General features: G+C 40.5%; 1 protein-coding gene across 2 annotated transcripts in view; it reads left to right on the top strand.

Moving 5' to 3' along the window:
• GRIA3 (glutamate ionotropic receptor AMPA type subunit 3) overlaps nucleotides 1–21454 on the top strand; it is a 141949-nt gene that overhangs the window by 52779 nt on the left and 67716 nt on the right. For both annotated transcript variants that reach the window (XM_042876548.1, XM_042876549.1), the window contains exon 4: nucleotides 14295–14482. In XM_042876548.1, the coding sequence (XP_042732482.1) occupies nucleotides 14295–14482 (188 nt within the window). The remainder of the gene's footprint in view (nucleotides 1–14294; nucleotides 14483–21454) is intronic.

Below are 21454 nucleotides of genomic sequence, written 5' to 3'. Positions count from 1 at the left end.
CAGTGCATTTTTGAAGATCAATATTGCTGCTCTGAGAGAGGATGCAGGAAGTGAAGCTTCAGAAGGGATTGAAACCTTTCTCACACTGTCAGTGCCAATTGTTTATTTAGTAGAAAAAAAAATGAAGCGAGAAAATAGGAATGTCTGATAGCAGAGATACTTTCTGTGCCGCAGCAGATAGACAGCTGTATGCAAAATTCCTAGAGAAGCCAATGAGAGGTATGTCTAGTGCATTAGACATTTCCATGCTGCTTGAGTCTTATGTCTGTTATCTGTGAACACATGACCAGAAATGCTTTTTGTGACTTCTTAAAAGATTGTCTTTGGGATTCAAATGTACCCTTTCTTTCTTCTTTTGCTATTAGAAAATCAACTCTGTAGAAAAGATCTAAGTTACTCCTGATAGACTGTGACAGCTACATACTAATTTCTTGTTAACAGACACGAGTTTCCACTTTGGTAAGTGCTGCTGGTACAAATTAGAGTCCTGGTGTTTGAAGACATCCATCAGAAGGGAGCTAAGAAAGATAAGCTGGAGATTATAAAGCTGACAGATGTGGGCGAAGAGGTTCAGTTCCCCATTTCTACTTTGTAACAAAATGAAATTTTATTTTTCTGCTTCTGTAATAACTTAGTGCACAGTTAGCCAAGTTAATTTTAATTTTAACAACATTATTTTTTACTTCAAGAGGCCAACCAGATCACTGTATTTTACAAGAAATAATAAGCCTCCAGCAAAGTGGAAAAAATGCAGAAAATGCAGTGCAGAATCACAGAATCATCTTGCTGCTCTGCGTTGAATGGTGCCCACGGTTCAAAACAGCATTTGATGCTGGTCTGTCTGCAGTAAACGGCAAAGCTCCCTGGAACTCGGTGCTGTTGGAGGCATGTTCAGTGCTTGGGATTAAGTGAATCACTTCGTGACTACTCTGCTTCAAATAAAATATTTGCAGGTCTAGACTGTAAATAAGACTTCTATATAGGTGTAGAGAGGAGCTATTACAAACCACTCTGTGGCCATGGCCTGATGAGCCAAAGAATTACATGAAAAATACTGCAAATTGCTTGCTTTTAATTCTGAATGCCACAAGCTCCTTTTTCTTTTAGAATAATATACTTAGAACTAAACACAATCTTTCTGTGAGCTCTTTTAGGAAAAACCTCATACTAACCTCTTCAGGAATATGGCAGGCATATTCACAACTGAGCTCTAAATTCCTGCAGAATTTCCAGATGTCTCTAGCTGAAGCAGATTTAGGCTCATGGTGATTGCGAGTGTTGTAAAACTCTACAGGGAATGGAAAAGAACTGGTCTAGAGCACATACTGTTAACTTAGCTTCGCTCATCGTGCTTTGCTCCCCAGGTGTTGTGGTCCCAGGAAGGAAGAGGGAGAAGAAAATATTATTGGATGTGAAAAACAAAGTGGTGGTGCTATGTGGATGGCTGAGGAGCTGGGAAGTCAATTTGTTTCTCATCTGCTACTCAGGATAGATGATCAGGATAGATCAGGCATAAATCTGCTCTCCTCTGGAAGCTTAAATACGTAAAGACATTCAGGAATGGTCTTAAGTTAGGCTGAAGGTGCCCTGTGGCTTGTACCTGAACCACTAATGCAACACACAATTAATGGCAGTAGATATGGGACGTGGTTAACTGCATGGTAGGACCATGATCTCAGCCCTGCATCTTTCAGCATGATTTCAGTTTTAATCATCCCTCAGTTTCACATCATCCAAAGTGACAGACGTGGATCGCAATGGTGAGCAGATGTGAGGTGTAGCAAGAGAGACAACAGTGCTACTTCTTGTATACAGAAATGAAGATGCCAATAAGACCTCCATTACCAAAAGGGCTATTTAAAGAATGAGGGCAAAGGTACACTGTATAGACAGTTGGTTTTTTTGTTGTTCTAAAAGAAAAAAAAAAAAAGTAAAAAAAATTAAGCAAAGTGATGGGACATGCTCCAAACAGTCAGCAAGGAAGTCTGGCATGAGTAGCTAAGACTAAATGAGAACTGGTGAGTATAGAATTACATACAATTCATGACCTTTTGATATATGCTGTGGTTTATATCAGTCATAAGAATCTGGTGTTTAGAGAACATCTGTTTTTTTGGGTTTGATTTTTTTTTTTTTTTTTTTTTCCAGAAACAATAGAACATCCTTTAGAAAGAAAGATGTTAGCTTGATATTTCACTGTAAGGTGAGGGTTAGTTAGTGTTGAGTACCATCAGAGGGGACTAGCTCCCTGAAGTAAGCCTTGCCATTGTATTTTGAGCCTAGAACATCTGTACATTAATAATTAGTCAGGTTAGATGCTTTTTTTCTGTTGTTGTTGAATTCAATTCCAATTGCTCACAGGCGCAACTGGCCTGGTTTTCCCTTGCTTTTCATACTTACATAGAGATTATTTCAGTGGTAGAAAATGTTAACTTAAAGAAATCTTATCTCTTGTACCTTGGGGAAAAAATAATGACTAAACATCTAAAAAGTCCCACTCTACTGAGGGAGGGCAGTGGTGGAACGATTACCTTTTGTTTTAAGTGTTCGTTTGTGCAGAACGCTTACAACCTTCCCATTCTGTCTGTCAGGGACCTCACTTGTTCTGTGAGACCTTTCTCTGCCTGAATGACTGCAGTAATGATAAACTAAGCGATAAGGACTGTCAGTGCTTGTGCTTCTAGCTCTGTGCACCATTCACTGTATATGTTCTCCTTCAGATTAGATAGATGATACAAATTTTTTTGCATATTTTATCACTGTAGTTGGCTAACCATGCAATCAGATTTGTGAGACTTCAGAGTCACAGAAGAGTAGAACGCATCAGCGTAATATCAAAACAAATAGAGTAGAATAGTTATTTTGTTTCACTGAATATTGGCTTGAATATTCTAATAGCATATAAATGCTTTAAATAAAGTAAACACTTGGCAGTGTAATTGGGTGCGAAGCCCAAAGTAATTGGAGTACTGAGGCTGACTGGTCCCAAGGATGTGTTTGATACAGCTTCCTAATTTTACAAAATAACTCTGAGTAAATGTTAAGAACAATTTAGCTTTGAACTATGAAAATAGAGAGCGTGTAGATTATATGCAAGCTTCCTTCCTTTTAACTGTTCTGTCACTGCAACAACTGATAGCCTTTCTCAGATGTGTACATCCCATTTAGGCAGTCCTTATCTGTGCACTTGTTGAACACATTGCAGTGCAATAGCTAATTAGCAGTGTATTCTGTGGAGAATTCTGTGCTACTTTTTAAGCAGGCCACAAAGTACATACCCCTGAAAAGCACACATCCTATTTTCATAAGTGATTTCCAAAGATATACAGGACAGGGCTTTTTGAGGTATTTAGGGTTTCAACATAAATAGAGTCACGTTGTGAGAAGTACCTCATTGAGATACATGCCTGGTTGTCCTTTAAATCAGAGGAGTACTCTGCTGAGATGCTTCAGCATCTTAATTGCCTCTGAAAATCTGGCAGGTCCTTGCTAGGCAGAAGCAGTTTTGTCCAAGGTGGTCACCTGTAAAGTTGATCCCTTGTGTAAATTGCCTTCACAGTTCTGTGTTGTTCCCTCAGTCCTGTTTCTGTCTGAAGCCCATCAGACTAGTAGTTCTAAATCATCAATTCTCAGAGTAGTAAGTTAGACAAACTCTGCCCATGCCTAGATAATCTTACCATTTTTAATTTTTTTTTTTAAATAGAAACTGTGTTGTGCTTTCCTGTGCAAATTCTATTTGAGGAGCATGAAAACGAATGGGATGGCACCACAGGGAAAAAAAAAATCAATCCTTGGGCATAATGTCTTGGAAGGAATTGTGCTGTAATCACAAGCTGGAAAATTTGAATCTGAGGCCCAGCTTAAGTGTGGAGCCAACTCTGAGAATGCTCTCTCCTTCTTTCCCTGGCTGAGAATATCAAAACTTGGAAAAATGAAGCCAGAGCTGAAGTTCTGAATCACATTGATGTCTGCAGTTACTGATACCTATCCTGAAATGTTCACACGTTTCCATATATTTTAACATAATGTTTCATCTATGCTGTCCCCATGAGCTAAGTTAAGTATAGCATCCTCAGTAACTGACCACAGATACATAAATCTGTTTGCTTTCTTTTTCCCCAGCTAAGGATACTGACTGCAACCCCTGCATTTGGGAATTGCAAAATACAAATCTGCACCCAAAAACTAATGCGTGTGAACAGAGAAGGGGTGGCTAATGTTAAAATTCTTAATGTTTTTGATATAATGAAGCACCTCTGCTCTCCTTCTCCAATAGCAAGTGAAGAACTATGAATCTCCTGGCTGGCCATTGGTAGTTTCAGCTCTGCAGGCAGCGTGCCTGATGTATATACCATCCTGTAGGATAAACCTGGTCTCACTGACCACAGAATCCACCACATCATGGTGCAAAAGGTAGTGGAGTTAGGTTACCAGCGCAGAGCACTGAGCCAGCATGTGCTCATTCTGCCACCTCGTTTGTTTTAAGGGGTAACTTGTTAGCCCCCCAAGCTTTATGCTGATTCAGATTTTGTGTTGCATATCAGTGTCATGCTAATCTTCTGCAGAGTTTCTGCATCGTCGTCCTGTGGCCTCACTCCAGCAAGACTTAGTATACAGCAAGTGGGGTGACATAATGATGTTCTGGACACTGCAGTCTAACTGCACTTGTATGTTCAATCCCAGTTCAGGCCAAGTAATGCCAAGTAGTCAAGGAGGAGTGTAGATCTATCTCAAACTAATGTGAGACCTTGTAACTAACAAATTCTTGGTTGTCATGAAGGGAAGTGTTTGAACTGAGAAAATAAAGGTAACAGTGTTGTGTGAAAGTGTTGTGTGCTAGCTATGGGCAATGAAAAGGCAGAAATAACAAACTGAGTGGCTGAAAAGAAACACACATGCATGCTGTGAGTATAGATCCATAAATTATCATCTATATTACCATAAAAACTCATTTAAATTTCAGAATACTTTTGAAATCAGCACTCACCCTTTGATTGCTGTATTTTTTTAGTGTTCAGAATAAATAAAAGGAAATTAACGTACTGGTTGAGACGTGAGACGTATTCCAGCTGCAAGGGCAATTAAAATGCAGGATACTGAAGGGTGAGATGTTGATGAAGAGAGACTTTGAAAGGCCGATAGCATCTGTTAATGAAAATTCTCAGAGGCAAAAGGTTTGTTTGCTCAGGTAGCTTGAAAAGCGGAAAATGTAGATAAAGGTGAGGGAGAGGAATAAATATTTTTCTAACGTGATTGACTGAAGGTCAGATACAAAGAGTAATTTTACTATGTTTGAAGACAATTCAACTAGCATAATTTTTTCTAAGACGTCTATCTGAGGTGAACTCAGTTGTTCTTTTGTGATGAATATGTATTTCAATTCATAGTCTGATTATCATAATCTCCTGTGATTGTTTCTTCAAAGGAATAATATTTATCTTTTTTTTTAGACTCAGCAGTTCCAGACATGTTTTAAGAAAGCAGTCAGCAATACCCTTTGCATACTCATGCTAAAAACTCTGTTCATGTCATGGCAAAGAATTATCTTGTGTTATCAGTAGTCTGAAGTTTGCATCATTCATTGAAATTACATTGTAGCTCTTTAAATGAATGCAGGGGTTTATATATGATACACAAACTCATGTTTTAGCTATTTTCAAAATTCTCTGCTGTTGATAAGTGGATAAGTGTCCCTTTTCCAGTGCATCAGAATAAATGCACTAATATTCTCTTCTGGCCAAAGAAGTGTTTTAAGATTAAAAAAAGGATTAATTTTTATTTCCTTTCTCATATAATAATTCCCCAAAATATTTTCCTTTTAAGTTTATTTGCAGTTGTATCCAAATTGCTCAACTTCACCCAGAAGAATAAGAAACTCTTCCCATCAGTATCCTATATCAGTAAGGGGATAGGTAGCTTTCAATGCACTCTAGCAAATAGGATTAGAGGTAAAATGTTTCTGAGATAATGTCCTGATGGTTTTACTATGTAGTTTCACTGGTGTTTGCAGTCCAAGAATCTTTAGATGTTTATATTCAGCTATGTTGTGGCTTGAAATAAATCTCTATATGTGAATTAGGAAAACCTGAAATTGAATTTTGGCCCTATTACTGATTCTCTGTACGGCATAAGACAATTCATTCTTCATTCTGTTATTAAGATTTATTAAGATTTCTTTCTGAAAAGTGAATGATATTAAAACATTTCATGTCATATGCACTGCTTTGTGTTAAGTGTGGACTCTGTGTGCCCACCTATGTGCCCACACGTACTTCTGCAGTGACGTGTGCCAATAGGAAGGACAGCATTATTGCACACAAGAGCAGACCCTCTGTTCCCTAGATAGAGTCAATTTTCATTACAACACCCCCCTCAATTTGACAAGCCTTGAGTAAGGTGCTTAGCAGCCCACTGTTGCACCATTGTGGCTTTCCATTCTGTCTTTCTCCAAGTGATAAATAAGCCAAGTATACCCCCTCAAAGATCACCTTGTCACCAAAAGATGAGCTGGATTCATCATGTGTCATTCAGCATCTCCACATGCTCCAGTTTTGGCTTCTGTAAGCTTTCCCTTTGAGAACTGGCTTCACATGGAATGTGCTTGAGTTGTCTTGCAGACATATTAGGTTTTCTTTTCCAGCCTGGTAATTGCTAACTCTGTGACTCCTAATTAGACTCTTTTTGCTGCGATAAATATGTAAACACAATTAGGTATGTATTTTTAACATGCAGTAATTAGCCTCATCAGTTGAGTGCTAGTCAACACGTTGGGATTTTTGTTCGCTTTCAGCTTCTGAATTGCAGGTACAGGTCATGAACTATTCCTACAAAATGATGCCTTACACAGCTTCATGTCTGTGTTACCTTTCATTGGTTTCCATGCCTCTTACAAACATGGAAAAAAACTTTGTTCTCTTATGTTATCTCTCTCTCAAACTAGAAAGAGAACCAAAGGGACTGTGTAGAGGAAGTGCTAAGTCATGGCTTGAACCAGTGATTGAGCACCTGGTGGGAAAGTAGGACCAACCTGTGGGAGCTCAGATCCATGCAATGCACCTGAGTGACTGGAAGAGTGGAGCCAGGATCCACCTCTTCCCAGACCTCATGTAAGGGTTGACAGTGGAGGTGGGAGTATCTTGATGGAGATCCCTGCCTATCTGAGGCCTTCCAAGGTCAAGCAATTTTTTTTTCCTTTTGCTTCTGTGTCTAAGGCTGCTGCATTTGAGTATATCCTCACATGCTGCAGCCTGGGACATTGCTGTCTTGCTATCATTGCTGTGCTTTCCATCACATTGTAGCATTACAGGCAGTCATCCAAATGTGCCTGAAGTTAAGGGCAGACTTAAGGCCTCATTTTGGTCAACTTGGTGGCCTCTGGCAGGCTAGTTTTTTGGTCTCCTGACAGCAGTTGGATGCAGAACTGTAGTGAGTAAATGATGTTTTCTGAGTTTGCTGCTGTCTCTTGGATCACGTCCTTGCTGGAGAATTCAGAGCACTCAGGAAATAGGCACTGGGCAGGAATATCACTGGAGTTCAGCTCCGAGTTTTGAATCCCGCTGTGTTTGTGACAGCATTGTGCTTGATTTGTAATTTCAGGCTTTCAGGTCTCTGCTGGAGAGAGACAAAGCCCTTGACTCAGTGTAGAACTTGGCAAATGAGATCACTCTATACTTAAGCCATTTAATTATTTGCATTCAGATCCTAAAACTTGGAAGTTAATTATTTTTTATGTTTGTGTAGCTTCATGGTTCCACTGCTTCTGTGTAAAAACTGTTTTCCTTTTGGGAGGTCTCCATAATCCTTAGGCCCATGTCTCCAAGGTCTCAGCATCCTCTGGTGATGGATGCCCTCACCACTATCTCTGTCATCTTTCTACAGCATAAGTATCAAGAGGGTTTTTTTCTAGTAGTAAGTGCAGAGATAATACCCTGCAGCCTGTGCCCACTGGACAACACAATGCTCTTCACCTTTTGTCACTTCTCAGATTATATTATTGCTTTATTTTGTCTTCTGTGCTAGTTCTTCTGCATTCTCTGCACAATTGTTTACCTGTTATATTTTCCCCAGGTAGAATGCTCTGGTTTTTAAGTGCCTTCATCTCATCTGTTTTGTTACCCATTTGCATCCAGAAGACTATAACAGCTCAAATATTGTTATTCACTTGAAAACGTTTAAAGAATGGCAAAGCTAAAACTAGACACAGTTGTTTCAATAAGCTTCAGATCATAATATTCTGTTGAGATGTACCTGTATGTCATATGCTAGGAGACCTGTCAACATCATTGTGAAAGTCATATGTAAAAGTCCTCTTAGAGAAGTGACAGCATTGCTTATGGTATCTTTACATCTGCCCTTGGCTATTGTACTCTTTGCTCCCTTACTACATTACTCTCATTTTACACTGGCACAGCTGTATTCAAAATCACTGAGTTGCATTGACCTAAAACCTGAGTAAAATGTGAGATGAATTAGATGCAAGAATGTTATAGAAGAGCAGATAAGGTGAAAAGCATTCTGAAAGAAGAACTTAAAAAAAATAAATAAGGCTTTTATTTGCCTTTGGCAGATCTGAATTCCTGCATGTTTACCTATATCCCATCCTGAACAAATGCAGACCAGATGGTTCCTGTAAATTCTCTTTTAGAGCCAAGCAAGTTCACTTGCACACATCCAAGCTGACGTGCCTGTTTGTATAGATTTCTGTGTTTATGGGTGACAGGTTGCAGTAATATAATGTGTGTACAGGGGAGACTAGAAGTTTACTGAATCCAAATAGAAGCAACAACTAACGTTACAATGTTTGCTGCTTGGTCTAGAAGATTGTCTGCTAGCAGAACAGCAGAGTGTAGCACTTCACATGTTGGTTACCAGGCAGAAACCTGTCAAAAACAAATGGAATGTGGTTATTCAACTTTTATTTAATAATTTGAGCATACATGTTTTGGACTGAGAGAGCATTCCAGTGTAACGCTCAGTTGCCGCATCTCTTTCTGATGATTAATTTAGCAGATCATTCATTGCTTCTTCCCCTACTTCAATATCATTGAGCAGATGCAGGCTGTGCAAAGGGTGCTTACCAAACTAACATGCTTGCACTTTGAATGATAGGGCAGGATTTGTGTGATTAAAAACCAGCTACCCAACTCGTGTTGTGTCGACCTATTTGCTTTATATTAGTGCTAGGCTCAGCTCCAAACACAAAGTATCTGTGTGTAGCTCAACTTACAGACCTCTGCTACTCTTGAAAAGTAAGTTGGCATCATAGAACCTGTGTTTGGCTTGAGGAATCACTTACCTTGATGGCCTCCTTCCTGGCCTGGTCAAATGTGAGCCCACAGTTAAATCCCTGAATTTTTCTCGTAAGCCAGAATCTCAGTTCTTTGGGTCATGTCACAGATTCAAAATACAAGTGTTTGGATCCAAGCTGATATTCAGGATATTCACCAGGCAAAAACATGCTGCCTTCCAGGAAAATATACTCCTTAAAGATCTAATGTACTCATCAAGGAAAAAAAGAAAGAGGGACTGCAAGTAAATAATCTTCCATTTCTAAATGGAGGTTAAGAACCAAGGTCTTACCAGGAACATTCAGAAAAGGAGTTCATTACATCACTGGTAATCTTTTCTTAGTACTTTGGTGCCATCTGTGAGGGCTCTCGTGTGATTTTACAGATGTTCCAGTGTGGTCATTTACTCATGGCATATTAACGACTGCTGTTGTCTAAATAAGTTCAGTGATGAATTATGTAGAATTTCATCTGGCTGAGCAGACTGTGTAGATGAATTTTGCTTATGGGGTGTGGGAGATGTTTTGTGAGCTTCATAAACGGATGAAAAAGAGTTAAATGTCCTTTTCACCTCTGCTGGTAGGGTCAGACATTGTATCAAAATAACTATCTGAAAGACAAAGACAGAAGCATTTCTTCCTGTGAAGATGCTGAGCTTATGTATGTCTGAATGTGGCTGCAGTGAGGGCGGCCCAGAATGTAATTCTGTCTGGCTTGTTTAAAGCACAGATACAGCATTGCAACAAATTATATGTTTCCATGCTCTGAGGAAAAATTGTATTGAATATTTTCTCTCTTTGCAAGCTTCAGTCAGCAAAAATCAAAGTACTTGCTTCAGCTCACTAAGTAGTAAGCTGGGCACTTGTTTTATTTGAGTTTTATTGCTGTAGTTTCTTCCAGCCCAGTCATTTTGCTGACAGTTTAGGTGAGGGTTAGCTTTTTAAAATCATTAATAATTCAAGAATAAGTTGGTCTATGTTGCACTTGAATATTAAGTCCAGAGTTGGTGCTTTTAGTAGGTACAGGTCAGACTGACTTGTGTGGTTGCATTCAGCAGTCACAGGTGAAGCTCCCCCACAGGACATGGTTAGAATCTCCCAAAGCATAACATGACTGTTGTATGACCTGCCAAGTATGGACCTTGTCATCGTGTGGCCAGAGATACCTGTATGTCAGTAATGCCAGTGTGTTGGTGTCATAGCAAAGGGACATGGTGTCATCAAAAGGGCTGGCGTTGAATCGTAGAATCATTAGAGTTGGAAGGGACCCTTAGAGGTCATCTAGTGCAACTTCCCTGCAGTGACCAGGGACACCTACAGCTCCATCAGGTGCTCAGAGCCTGATCAAGCCTCACTTGAATGTCTCCAGGGACAAGACACCCACCATCTCTTTGGGTGGCCTGTTCCAATGCCTCACCACCCTCACTGTAAAAGTCTTTTTCCTTATATCCAACCTAAATCTACCTTCTTTAAGCTTGAAGCCATTTCCCCTTGTTCTGTCACCACAGACCCTGCTTAAGAGACTGTCCCCTTCATCAGGAAGATGCACTTCCAGCAGCAGCACTTTCAGAGAAATGTGTTCTTCATCCTGCTTCCTTCATAGCCACAGTCTGACTAAGGAAAAAAGTATTTAAAAGATCAGGTTTGGGGCTGACTGAGGTTTTCCTGTTGTACGTGTTTATATCAATAGCTATAGAATGAGCAACCGCTGAATTTCAGTCATGGTGTTGTTGTGAGCCTGCTTAGAGATGGCCTTGTTGCTGTCATCTCAGAGAAGAAAGTCATTTTTTCTTGCCTTATAAGTATTTTTTTGGCTTTAACATTTGAAACAGCATAGACCAGCAACAATATTAATGAAAACCCTTTCTGCATTGCATCTTTGCATATCTGTTATGGATTGCCAGTCCTTTAGCCTTTCCGGGTAGCAATGATGCAGACCACAGAAAGCTACAAAGCAGAGATAGCTGGGTGTCTGGCTGGCTTCCTGCAGGGCGGCTGGGCTGAGAGGCACTCCTGAGAGATCCGCACCACTGGGGGTGTTGGAATGAGCATCCTTTGTACAGCATCCCTGCAGTGCACTGGCTGGAGGGCAGGAGATGGGAAGGCTCAGCATGCAGGTCTGGTCACTGATGTGCACAAAGCAGGGAGCACCATTTGTTCATTCATTACTCAGACGTAGCCCTGAAGAGCCACAGCTTGCATTGCATTGTTAAGGAGCAAGAAGAGTTCATATTTGAAGATAAAACGGTCCTTTTGTTTACACAGTCTCACTGCTTATATAACAGCACTTTTAATGGTAAAGTACAGCTGGAGCCTGGACATGTCATCTATAGAAATAACACATAATGGGGAGCAGTGTAAAATGTAGTAAATGGTGCTGGAGGCAATCAGCATAGTAGGTACCAGAGGCCGGGAAACACATGGTTGTGAAGGAGCACCTGCACTGCCTTTCTGCAAGCAGCAGTGCTGAGTGGGGTTTCTGAAAAGCGAGGGAATGGGCTTGTAAAGGGCCCCAGGGAGTTGTCACAGGAGGGGCAAGTGGCACTTCCCATGGTGGGGAAGGCATCCCCAGCAGCTGGCTGACACGGCACAGGTGGTGGCCATAGGTGTGTTAAATGGGGAAGTTCTGCAACTTTTTTGTTTGTTTGTTTTGCATTGGAAGTGTTGTGATTGTACTGTTGTACTTTCACAAAGAGGAGAAAGGCCACTGACTAACCTTGCTTTTCTCTTTCTCGAAATGGTAAAAACTAATACACATATGTGCAAAAGCACCACCTCGCACACACAAACACAAGCATGCAGTGGGACAAAATCAGAAAAATTGCCAAGCTTTCTTCTGAGATATTCAAGGTTGATGAAGTGAGCTCTGATTCAAAAATGAAACAAGGGCACATGGCAGTCAGTCGATGGCATCTGCACTCCAGCACGTTCGTTTCCATTTATTTCGTTGAGACAGTTTGTAAGCTTTGCATGTTATAAACCAAAAAGAGCTATTGATTTTTTAAAGTGTCAAGTTTTTTTACAATCTGTTAAACCATTTTTTTTCAATTCTGAGTGAAAAAAAATACTTATGATCTGTGTTCTGCTGCTTAAAGAAACTTCAAGATTCATACTTGCATGTCATATGAATGATGAAACAAAGTTATAAATATTCATTGCTTTCTAGAATCACTTTTTTAAAAAACATATCTTTATACTCAGTGTTTGTAAGTCCCCATTAGTGCTTTTTGTGCTCTCACATCAGAATTCCTAATTTATAGCCAAGCAAGTATCTCAGGCCTAGATCTTCTTCCTACATGTAATGGAATCATAATGCTGTCACAGATATCACAGCCATTTTTGTAAAATACGATGTTAAGGAAGACCGAGTTCATTGTACTATACATATGTAAATGCCTCTGTTTCAATAGTCTCAGGGGAAAGCAGATGCCAGAAAGAATTCCCAACCAGTGTACATATTAATTGTCACCACCTATCGTGGTGAAAAAGCACATTCATATGAGGAAAAGCGTGAAGAATCGGGAAGGTTTCCTTGGGAGAGTAAGGGCATCTGTGTGAGACTTAAGGAAGCCACATGGTGAATTGTAATAATCTAACTGCAGTCTAGAAAATCACCCTTTCCTTCTTTGTATCTGTAATGCTGTTATGGTGCAACTCCTGCCTTCAGACGGCCGCTGTGGATTTACAGCAGGCTGCAGAAAATCAGACTCTGGCACAAGTTGTTTGTTATCAGCATAGCCCTGCAATGACAGATAGCTAGTGGTACAGCACAAAACAGTGTATATTTTGCTTCTCTGTAACTCATAGTCTTTTCAGCTTCAGGAGCACAGTGGACGGGTTATCACAGAGCATGGTGAACTGATCTGTTGAACATGTATGCTTATGTAGGTGTTCGTGGGTGTGAAGACATCCTGAGCTTCTCGAGCCTGGATGTGGATAAGAAATCCACAGCATGACCAAATGATTAGACAGAAAGTTCTGCCTATAAATTATCTGGGCAGAAGTGTAGCTCATGTGGATGTTTCTATATCCAGAATCCACACTGGAGACAGCTGTGTGGGTTTGAAGGAGATGAGCTCTGTGTTTGATTGGCATCTACCCAGTTTGGAAAGAACAATGCGAAAAATTGAATTTCCTGAATCAAAACAGGCAATTCACCAAATTCTCAGCTACATACAGAAATAAAGGGATGCAAATCTATGTTCAGTGCCTCCCCTGCATGGCATGACTTGAAGGAAGTTGCCGTATGCAGTTGCACCATCTCTCACTTGGGGATTTGAGTTCTTCCTGCAGCACAGGCACAGCTGTTCCCAAGAAATGAAATGTTGTTTGCTTGTATAACTTCCCACAGTGCAGCCTTTGGTTGGTCCATGCTGATTCTCTCTGCTGTTTCGGCTGCTGAATAAGTTGGTATTACCTCAACAGAAGCGTTGAAAGTGGAGTTAATGCTGCTACGCTCCGTATTTAAAAAACATTTTTTGAAGTCCGAGTGAATGTCAGTAAAATATTCTCTCATGGTTCAGGGCTCCCATAGCTGGTACAATGCCTTAATTGGCATTCTTGTGCAGTGCTTGGACCTTTGCCAGTTAATGACCCATTGCTGCAGTCTGCACAGGCAAATTACCCCTTCTGTCCGGCTCTTCAAACTGATGGACTTTTGCCCAAGTAATGGCTGCAGGCTCCTATTCTCAGCTGGCATCAACCCCAGTGCGACTATAAACATCCCTGAGAGGGTCATAATATGATATATTGGACAGATTCTGATGCGCCTCACAGTCGTATACCACCAAATAGTTCTGCTGAAGTCAGTGACTTTGGCAGTGGCATAGCAGAAATCAGAAACTGGTCCTTACGCTGTAGCTCTCTCAAGTAATGAAACAATTCCAGGTTATTAGCTGGTCTGTGTCCCTTTGGATGATGTATTTTTTGCAAACGCTTTATTAAACATCCAAAATAGTTTCTACTTTTGTTCTGATTTTAAATGGCTGCATTATCTCTCCTGCTACAGGATTTTCCATTCTCCAGGCAATTATGGAAGCAGCAGTTCAAAACAACTGGCAAGTGACTGCCAGATCTGTAGGAAGCATAAAGGATGTTCAAGAATTCAGAAGAATTATAGAGGAAATGGACAGGCGACAAGAAAAAAGATACTTAATTGACTGTGAAGTAGACAGAATAAACACCATTTTGGAACAGGTATGTTTTTGAAACTTTCTGGAACTGTGGTTTCTCAGTGATACATTTTGTTAATGTTTCCAGAACTGTCCATTCCTAGAAATTAATTAAATTTAATTAAATTAAATAATTAAAGGTTTGAGTCCCAGTGACCAGCCGGTTACTTAGTAAAGTTAAAATTCCTCACTGATGTCCACAGTTGGTGGCGGTACTTACATGTAACTTACCAGGAAATGTCTCTGTGATATTTTTTCCAAATGTTAATAATGTATTATTTTTAAGTAGGTTAAGATTCTGAAGCCTCATCCACCAGAGCAGCATTACTACTGCCAGGGTTTCTTGCAGGGAGTGCCAGGCAGGTGTGGTTTGTTAAATGGAACCTGGGACAGGAAATAAAAGGCCAGTTAAACAATTCTCAAATGCAAATATTGCTGATGAAAAATTCAACTGGTCCAAACGGTTCAAAAAGTCCAAACTGTTCCTTAGTGCTTTTGGGGACATTAATCCCTTCCCTCTGCATGGCTGGAGCTGTTGACAAGCCTAAATTGGAGGTGATAGAATTCACCTTTTCTGATGAGGGCCCGGTTTTGAGTCACTAGTTTGCTGTTGCCCAGCCTTCTTCACCCACAGCCGTGCCAGGTTGCAATCCAAAATACCTGCATCCCTCTCTGCGCAGCGTGCTTGAAGAGGTATTGGACAGATAGACATCATGGGAAGCAAAAACAGAGAGGGTGCCTCTGCCCGGGCTTGCCACCTAGCCAGGGTTGGTACAGGACCTAATCTATGTGGCTATCTATCACTGACATGTGGAAATTCATTTGTCTTAAGACTGAAAAACCCTCTGATTACGACCAACTCATAAATTTAACTGGGGATTTACGATACAGAATAGATCAAAAGTATCATTTAAATTTCATGAAGCATTAGCATTCTTTTAGAAATGTTGTCTTGTATGCTAGTAGCAAGCTGACCTCACTGCTATAAACAGATCCTGGAAATGCAAAAGATACATTCACCGAGTTTCTTCCAATATATTCCATTTTGGTCCAGCCCTGAGGTATGGTGGAGGGCTGGTGTGTGGGGATGAATCACTGCCACAGGTCCCAGAGATGCTGGTGATAGACAGCAACAGGCAGAGGAGGGAGCTTTGTCTCAAGAGCGTAGCACAAGGCCATGCTGACCCGAAACTCTACTGCTAAATGATTGTAATACTAACATGTAGCATTGCATTCTACACTGTAATTTTCAGTCAATATGGTGACTATTCTCTTTGGGGAAGTTCATGAACTGTAAGAAACTTAACTTTTCCTTTCTTCCTTTTGCTTATATTCTTGCAAAAGACTACAGCCCAATCTTTTTTTCAGTGATGCAAGAGAACACCCAAGCCAAGATTAATAACACTTTGGGTCCGCTCTCAGCTGGAGAATAGGCACTTTGTTTGATCTTTCTAAGTCCATTTACATTTTATTCACTCTTCTTATTATAATGTGCAAGTGAGAGAAAAATAGTCAAACCATTTGAAAGCCAAGCACGAAAGCCAAGCACCAAGCAAATGATCTAGCAGAACAATTGGCAAATGTTTCTTCTGCAGCCATTTGAAGCTGAAAGACAAAGAAGTTATAATTTTACTGAATATTTGATTCCACTTTTTATTCATGTTATTAGCATCTGTGTAACTAAAGATTTGGTGCTGGGGCTGCCAGGTATCCCTGAACTCTACAATAGTTTGCTCACACTTGGGCATAGTTATAGCCCTTTCTCTTGCCTTCAGTTTGCACACAGCTTGTCCCTGTGCGGTTAAATGAGGCTTTTCTCTGTTGTTATGCTCACTGTCCGTCTTTTGAACTTTTCATGAAATCTTTATCCAAAATAATCTGAAGTATTTCTAAAAGATCTAAAAATTTCCTTCTGGTTGGACTTTGTAACTCAATCAGCTTTAGCCAAGCAGTTGAATGCAGTTAGTCCATTGCTTTGCAACCAAACCTGTCAGACATTTTCACATGCAAGTGTTATGTCACGTGTGTTGTCCCATGGGTGTAATATGATTATTTTCCCTTAGTTTTACTTAAGGTACTCATGAGCAAAATTGTTTGAATTTGCAGTATCAGAAATGGATTTACAATTTTTTGTTTAGGAAACAAAAACCTGTAAGGCAAACCAAATGTAGCTTCTGAGACAAATACTTCGGTACTAATCCTGTCTCATTAGAAGTCCAACAAGTGGATTCCAGTTGTGCAACACTTTCATAGGCATATTATCCCATTTATTTCAGCAGGACCATTCACTTGACAAAAAAAATTGTCCAAGCATATCCCTAGCTGGTGCCTGATGTGTTAAAAATACCTTCTGGCAACATTTTCCAGAGTTTTATGTTTGTTTTTTAATCTGGAATTCAAGAGGAATGATTAAGTTTCTGCAGGGAAAGTCAGTAATGCAGGTCCCCAGATTGTCAGCTGAATAACTATTGGTTTTAGGCATTTCGTTCCATCTCATCTCCTTTCCTTGTTATCTTCTCATAAGGTAGCTAAAAAATTTCACAAATACGTGCAGTGTTAAACCCAGCCATCCAGTTTGCTCAAGGGAATGGTGAGTTGTCTTCGTTACAGCCAGCTGTGTTTGCTGATAGCATACCATTGAGGGGAAAGATAACTCTGGATTTGCATATTTCAAATCTGTGTTTGATTGCAGTTTAGAAAGTCAGATTAGTGCTATGCAAGGAATCTATAGGGGCTGCTCAGCTAAAAGGCAGTAACATCTCCATGCTGACTACATCACTGCAGGTATACCCAGCAAGAGAAAAGGGGAAACCGTCAGGGCTCCCTGCCTGTGATGGCACAGATCTGAAGGACAAACTTCCCACAGCCATTGCCATAGGCTGCCTCAGCACCATTACCCTTTCCATCCTTCTTTCTCTGGACCACTCAGGGCCCATCATCAAGGCTCCCCCCAGGAGTAGTGCCTGCCCCAGGGAAGGTAACTGTCTACGGACACCCTGGAGGTGTGGCGACTGCCATTTCATTCTGCAAGGACAGCACTTGTTAGGGAACCTAGATTTGAGAAATGGAAATAGGTCTTATTTAAGAACACAAATCATAGCAGAAATAAATGGATCATAAACCACTGAACAATCTATGCACGTTCTGAGTTTGCTATCAGACTTTTAGGCACATTACCAGACAGTTCAGCAACTTGTCAGGTCTCTGCTCCAGAAATCACATATTGTGGCTTTGTGTTAGTGCTCAGATTAAAGAAGAGTGACCTCTTCTCAAGAGTCAGGCTGGTCAGTGTGTGCAGTTCTCTTCCTTTGATGTTTTTTTCAACCAGTTCAAACAGGGATGCGCCTCTCTTCCAAAGGTGTAGGCTTACCTAAAGCCAAATACCCACCTAAGGATTTTCTTCAGAGACTTCAGGTCCTACTGGAATATTTTGTACCTACCTCCAGTGACACGCAGATATGTGAGACAGTGACCTTCATAGTCCACATGCCTTTAATGTCTGGCACATCTGTATGTCCAACTGTTTCCAAGTTCTGATGCCTGTCATATGAGGTATTTCTATCCTCAGGGCTGGCTAGTACCCACGAAAGGTTTTCGCCTGGTGGGTGAATGTAAAGGAAGAGAAGGAGGACACCATAGTTTGCACTCTTTCTGGATAACCTGTTTTGTGTGAGGTTTCCCTGTGTAGCACATCCGATTTCGTTCAGCATCCCAGAGAATCCTTTTGTGGCTCCATATTGTGGATAAAGGTGGATACCATGCCCAGATCACCTCTAGTTATATCTTCTTACCTGTGGACTAGAAGGAAGCACGGAAATCAATAGTCATTCTCCTGGTTACCATCTGTTTCTTCATTTGCCCTGTAGTTCTGTAACCATGTGGATCCATATCACTTCTTGCACAACAAAGCTATATCCAATTTAATCATCTAGTGGCCTCTCAAGCATACGGATAGCAACACTTATGTCATGCAAAATTCATAAGCTCCCCACACTTCTTTTCCCTTGGTGCTAAAATATTACTGTATTCCTTCACGGACAGATATAATATTTTGTTCTCATAAACTGAACATTTTCTTCTGAGAACTAACAGTAAGCTTTAGCCTATTTGACCGTGTATTTAGAGGCATGTTTTCGAGTTAAAAAATGTGTTTTTTCTTATTCCCAAGATGACAGACTGTATTTCTGACTAGAGTGGCTTTGTGTCCATTTAGAAGTAAAGCTCCCGAGGGAAAATAAGGAGGAAGAAACTCCATTTGGGATCAAAATGGTAAAACTTTACAAAAGACCCAATTATTCCAGAGACCGTGTGCTTTTATCAAAAGGGTGCTATCTCCAAACACAGCCATATAGGTTAGGTTCCAAGGTAATCTCTTTTCTGAGTGGAGGCATCTCACAAAGCAGAAGTAATATTATAGCAGAGAATGCAGTCCCCAAAATTTTACGATGATAATGAAACTGTCAAAGATGACTTGAAGTAAAGCATCCATGGGATTAAGAAGGGTAATCTGATTGACTGAACTCTGTCCCATCCTGGCACTGACTGTGACTTGACATTTGAGTGTGAACGTTTGAGATTAAGAAGACTATCTCCAAGTTTTTCTCCCTCTGCATAGCTGCTCAGATCACAAAGGACTGGGCTTGCTGCAAAACAGCTTTGCCATTTGTCAGAAAAATAAATGCAAAAACACAGCATTAGGTTGCACCAGTAGTCATCAAAAATAGCAACAATAACTGCCTATAAACACAATGGGACACTTGAAGGAGAGAGCATCCAGTATGTATGGTGTTGTGTAACATCATTCAGAAAGTGGTACAGTTCATTTTTATATTTCCAGTGAACTAGAAACTTAATATTTAGGGCATTCCTTCATTAGATGCCCATGAGTATTGTTGAAACTGGGATCTAAAGCAGAGTGACAGGTCACTTCTTTCCCCTCACATTCAGAGAGTTTCAGGTTTGTTTGGGCTTGTGGGAAGCAAAAGGGAACTACTTGAGTCAGTTACCCTCAGGACTGTAGCTAGCAAAAGGTAAGTAAAAAAATGGGCATATGTCAGAACTGACAGCTGTATCTGCCTAAAGGGCCTACTGCTCTCCGCTGTAAAACTAATAAAGAGCTGGAGATGGATTGCTAAAGCAGAGAGAAGCAACATCTCGGGTTAATCTGCCCCACATGTGGCACGTTGCACACGTACCTGAGGATAGAATTTCTAATTTGTAAATAGGAATGGCTCTCCAAAGCCATCACCCAGACTTCACAAGACAAGGCAGATTCCAAATGACAGGAATTGAACAGTTTGAGTACTGGTCATCCCACAGACCAAGGTAATGGCACACAGATACTGAAAATGTGCAAGAAGCATTAAAGAACAGTTTTAAATGTATCTGATCAGTAATAATAAAAATTAATGCAAAGTGTCCTTCCATAAATGTACATGCTGACTTATGGAGAAGACCTCTGCCAAGCAAATCTGATTTCCTATGCCAGAGACATATGAACCTCCAGTCACCATCAGAATTTTTATTTTCCTGCGATAGTAGCAGTTACTCATTTTATGTTTGTGATAACTCATGGGATATAAATGTGCACACCAATGCACGGACATGCATCTGCTTTTGGTATTTTCATATCTTTGCCACAACATCTGCAGTATGCTGTTATGCAGTTACAGAGATATTTATATGGCAACCTCTGCATTGCCATTAAACGTACAGTGATTCAGAATCCTTTCTCAGTTACACTGCTGCAGGTGTAGAGTCAATCATTATCCTGAACATTATCCTGGAGACAATATTTAAATTGATACCATTCTACTCGTAGAGAGACTGTCCTTGCTTTGAATTTCAGCTAATAGGTAGCTGTGAAGGCACATTTTGCTGCACAGTTTGCCTTTTTCTGCAGCTTCAGCACACAGAATTTGTGCATTTGCGTTTGCCCTCGCAAAGCCCTGTGAGCATCCCACTCATTCTTAAGCCCATGTCCACATCATGAGACATGCTCCTGCACTGGCATTAATTGTTACCCTTGCTGGCAGTCTCAGCAGAAAAGTCAAGCCTGAGGGCCGTTTTGTGATAGCCTCTCATTGCCACATTTGATGTTCTTTGAAAGTAAATGTACACATGGGTGCTTCCCATGCAGCACTTGGACTGTGGGGACAGGATTTGGTCTTTCATTAGCTTTGCTGGTACTTTTTAAAAACAAGATTCAGAAGAAATCTTTTAAAGGTAAAGGATATTTGGGGGAGAAGGAACTGCTGGCTGCAACTCGCTCAACATGTGATCTCCTCAGATTTTTGTCCTGCTGCATCTGTCCATCTCCCTATTCCTCACAGCTCTGGGAATCTTCTTTCACCTCTTCTTAGCCAATGTCTGATTTTAAAATCCCTGATCGCACATCTTTTCCAGGTTTTAAAAAATCAGTGTTGTATAGAAATTGCCTTATTTCAGTTCTGGCATTTAATGTAGGTCTTTCTTCTCCATACAAAGGATAAACCCTTTCGTCTTCACAGACATTACCTTAATTTCTGCATCTGTCTCTCAAATAGTTTAATGCTTGAAACTCTGCTTCTAACCAGAGGCTTTACTTAATTAGTTTCCAAGGCAACCATCTTGGCAACAATCCAGATGAACCAACTGAGGGGAGAGGAAGGAAACACGCTATCAAAATGAATGGTAATAGCACAATACCACTGTGCAAACAGGCGTTGTACATCACGGGAGGCAGTGTGATAGCTGTGGTGTCTTGTAAGTTCGTTTACAAGAGAAGAAGTCCTAACTCAGTGAAAGAAAAGGCACACGAGAACTTATGTCTTTTTTTCACAGCTGACTAAACCGGAATTAATGGCTTCAGTGTGAAATGAATCACTGTTATCTGGGGAAGAGAACCAGTAGTGCTTCTCAGGACTCCTCTGCACCAAGATGTACCCAAACACACTTCATAGCACACTGAAATGCTGCAGTTCTCATTTTCAGGGTGAGACAAGCAACCAGTAGATAC

This window comes from Lagopus leucura, unplaced genomic scaffold (assembly GCF_019238085.1).
Source record: "Lagopus leucura isolate 7727_CA_CO unplaced genomic scaffold, USGS_WTPT01 Super-Scaffold_100016, whole genome shotgun sequence".
NCBI lineage: Eukaryota > Metazoa > Chordata > Aves > Galliformes > Phasianidae > Lagopus > Lagopus leucura.
This window is presented reverse-complemented; position numbering and strand designations above follow the sequence as displayed.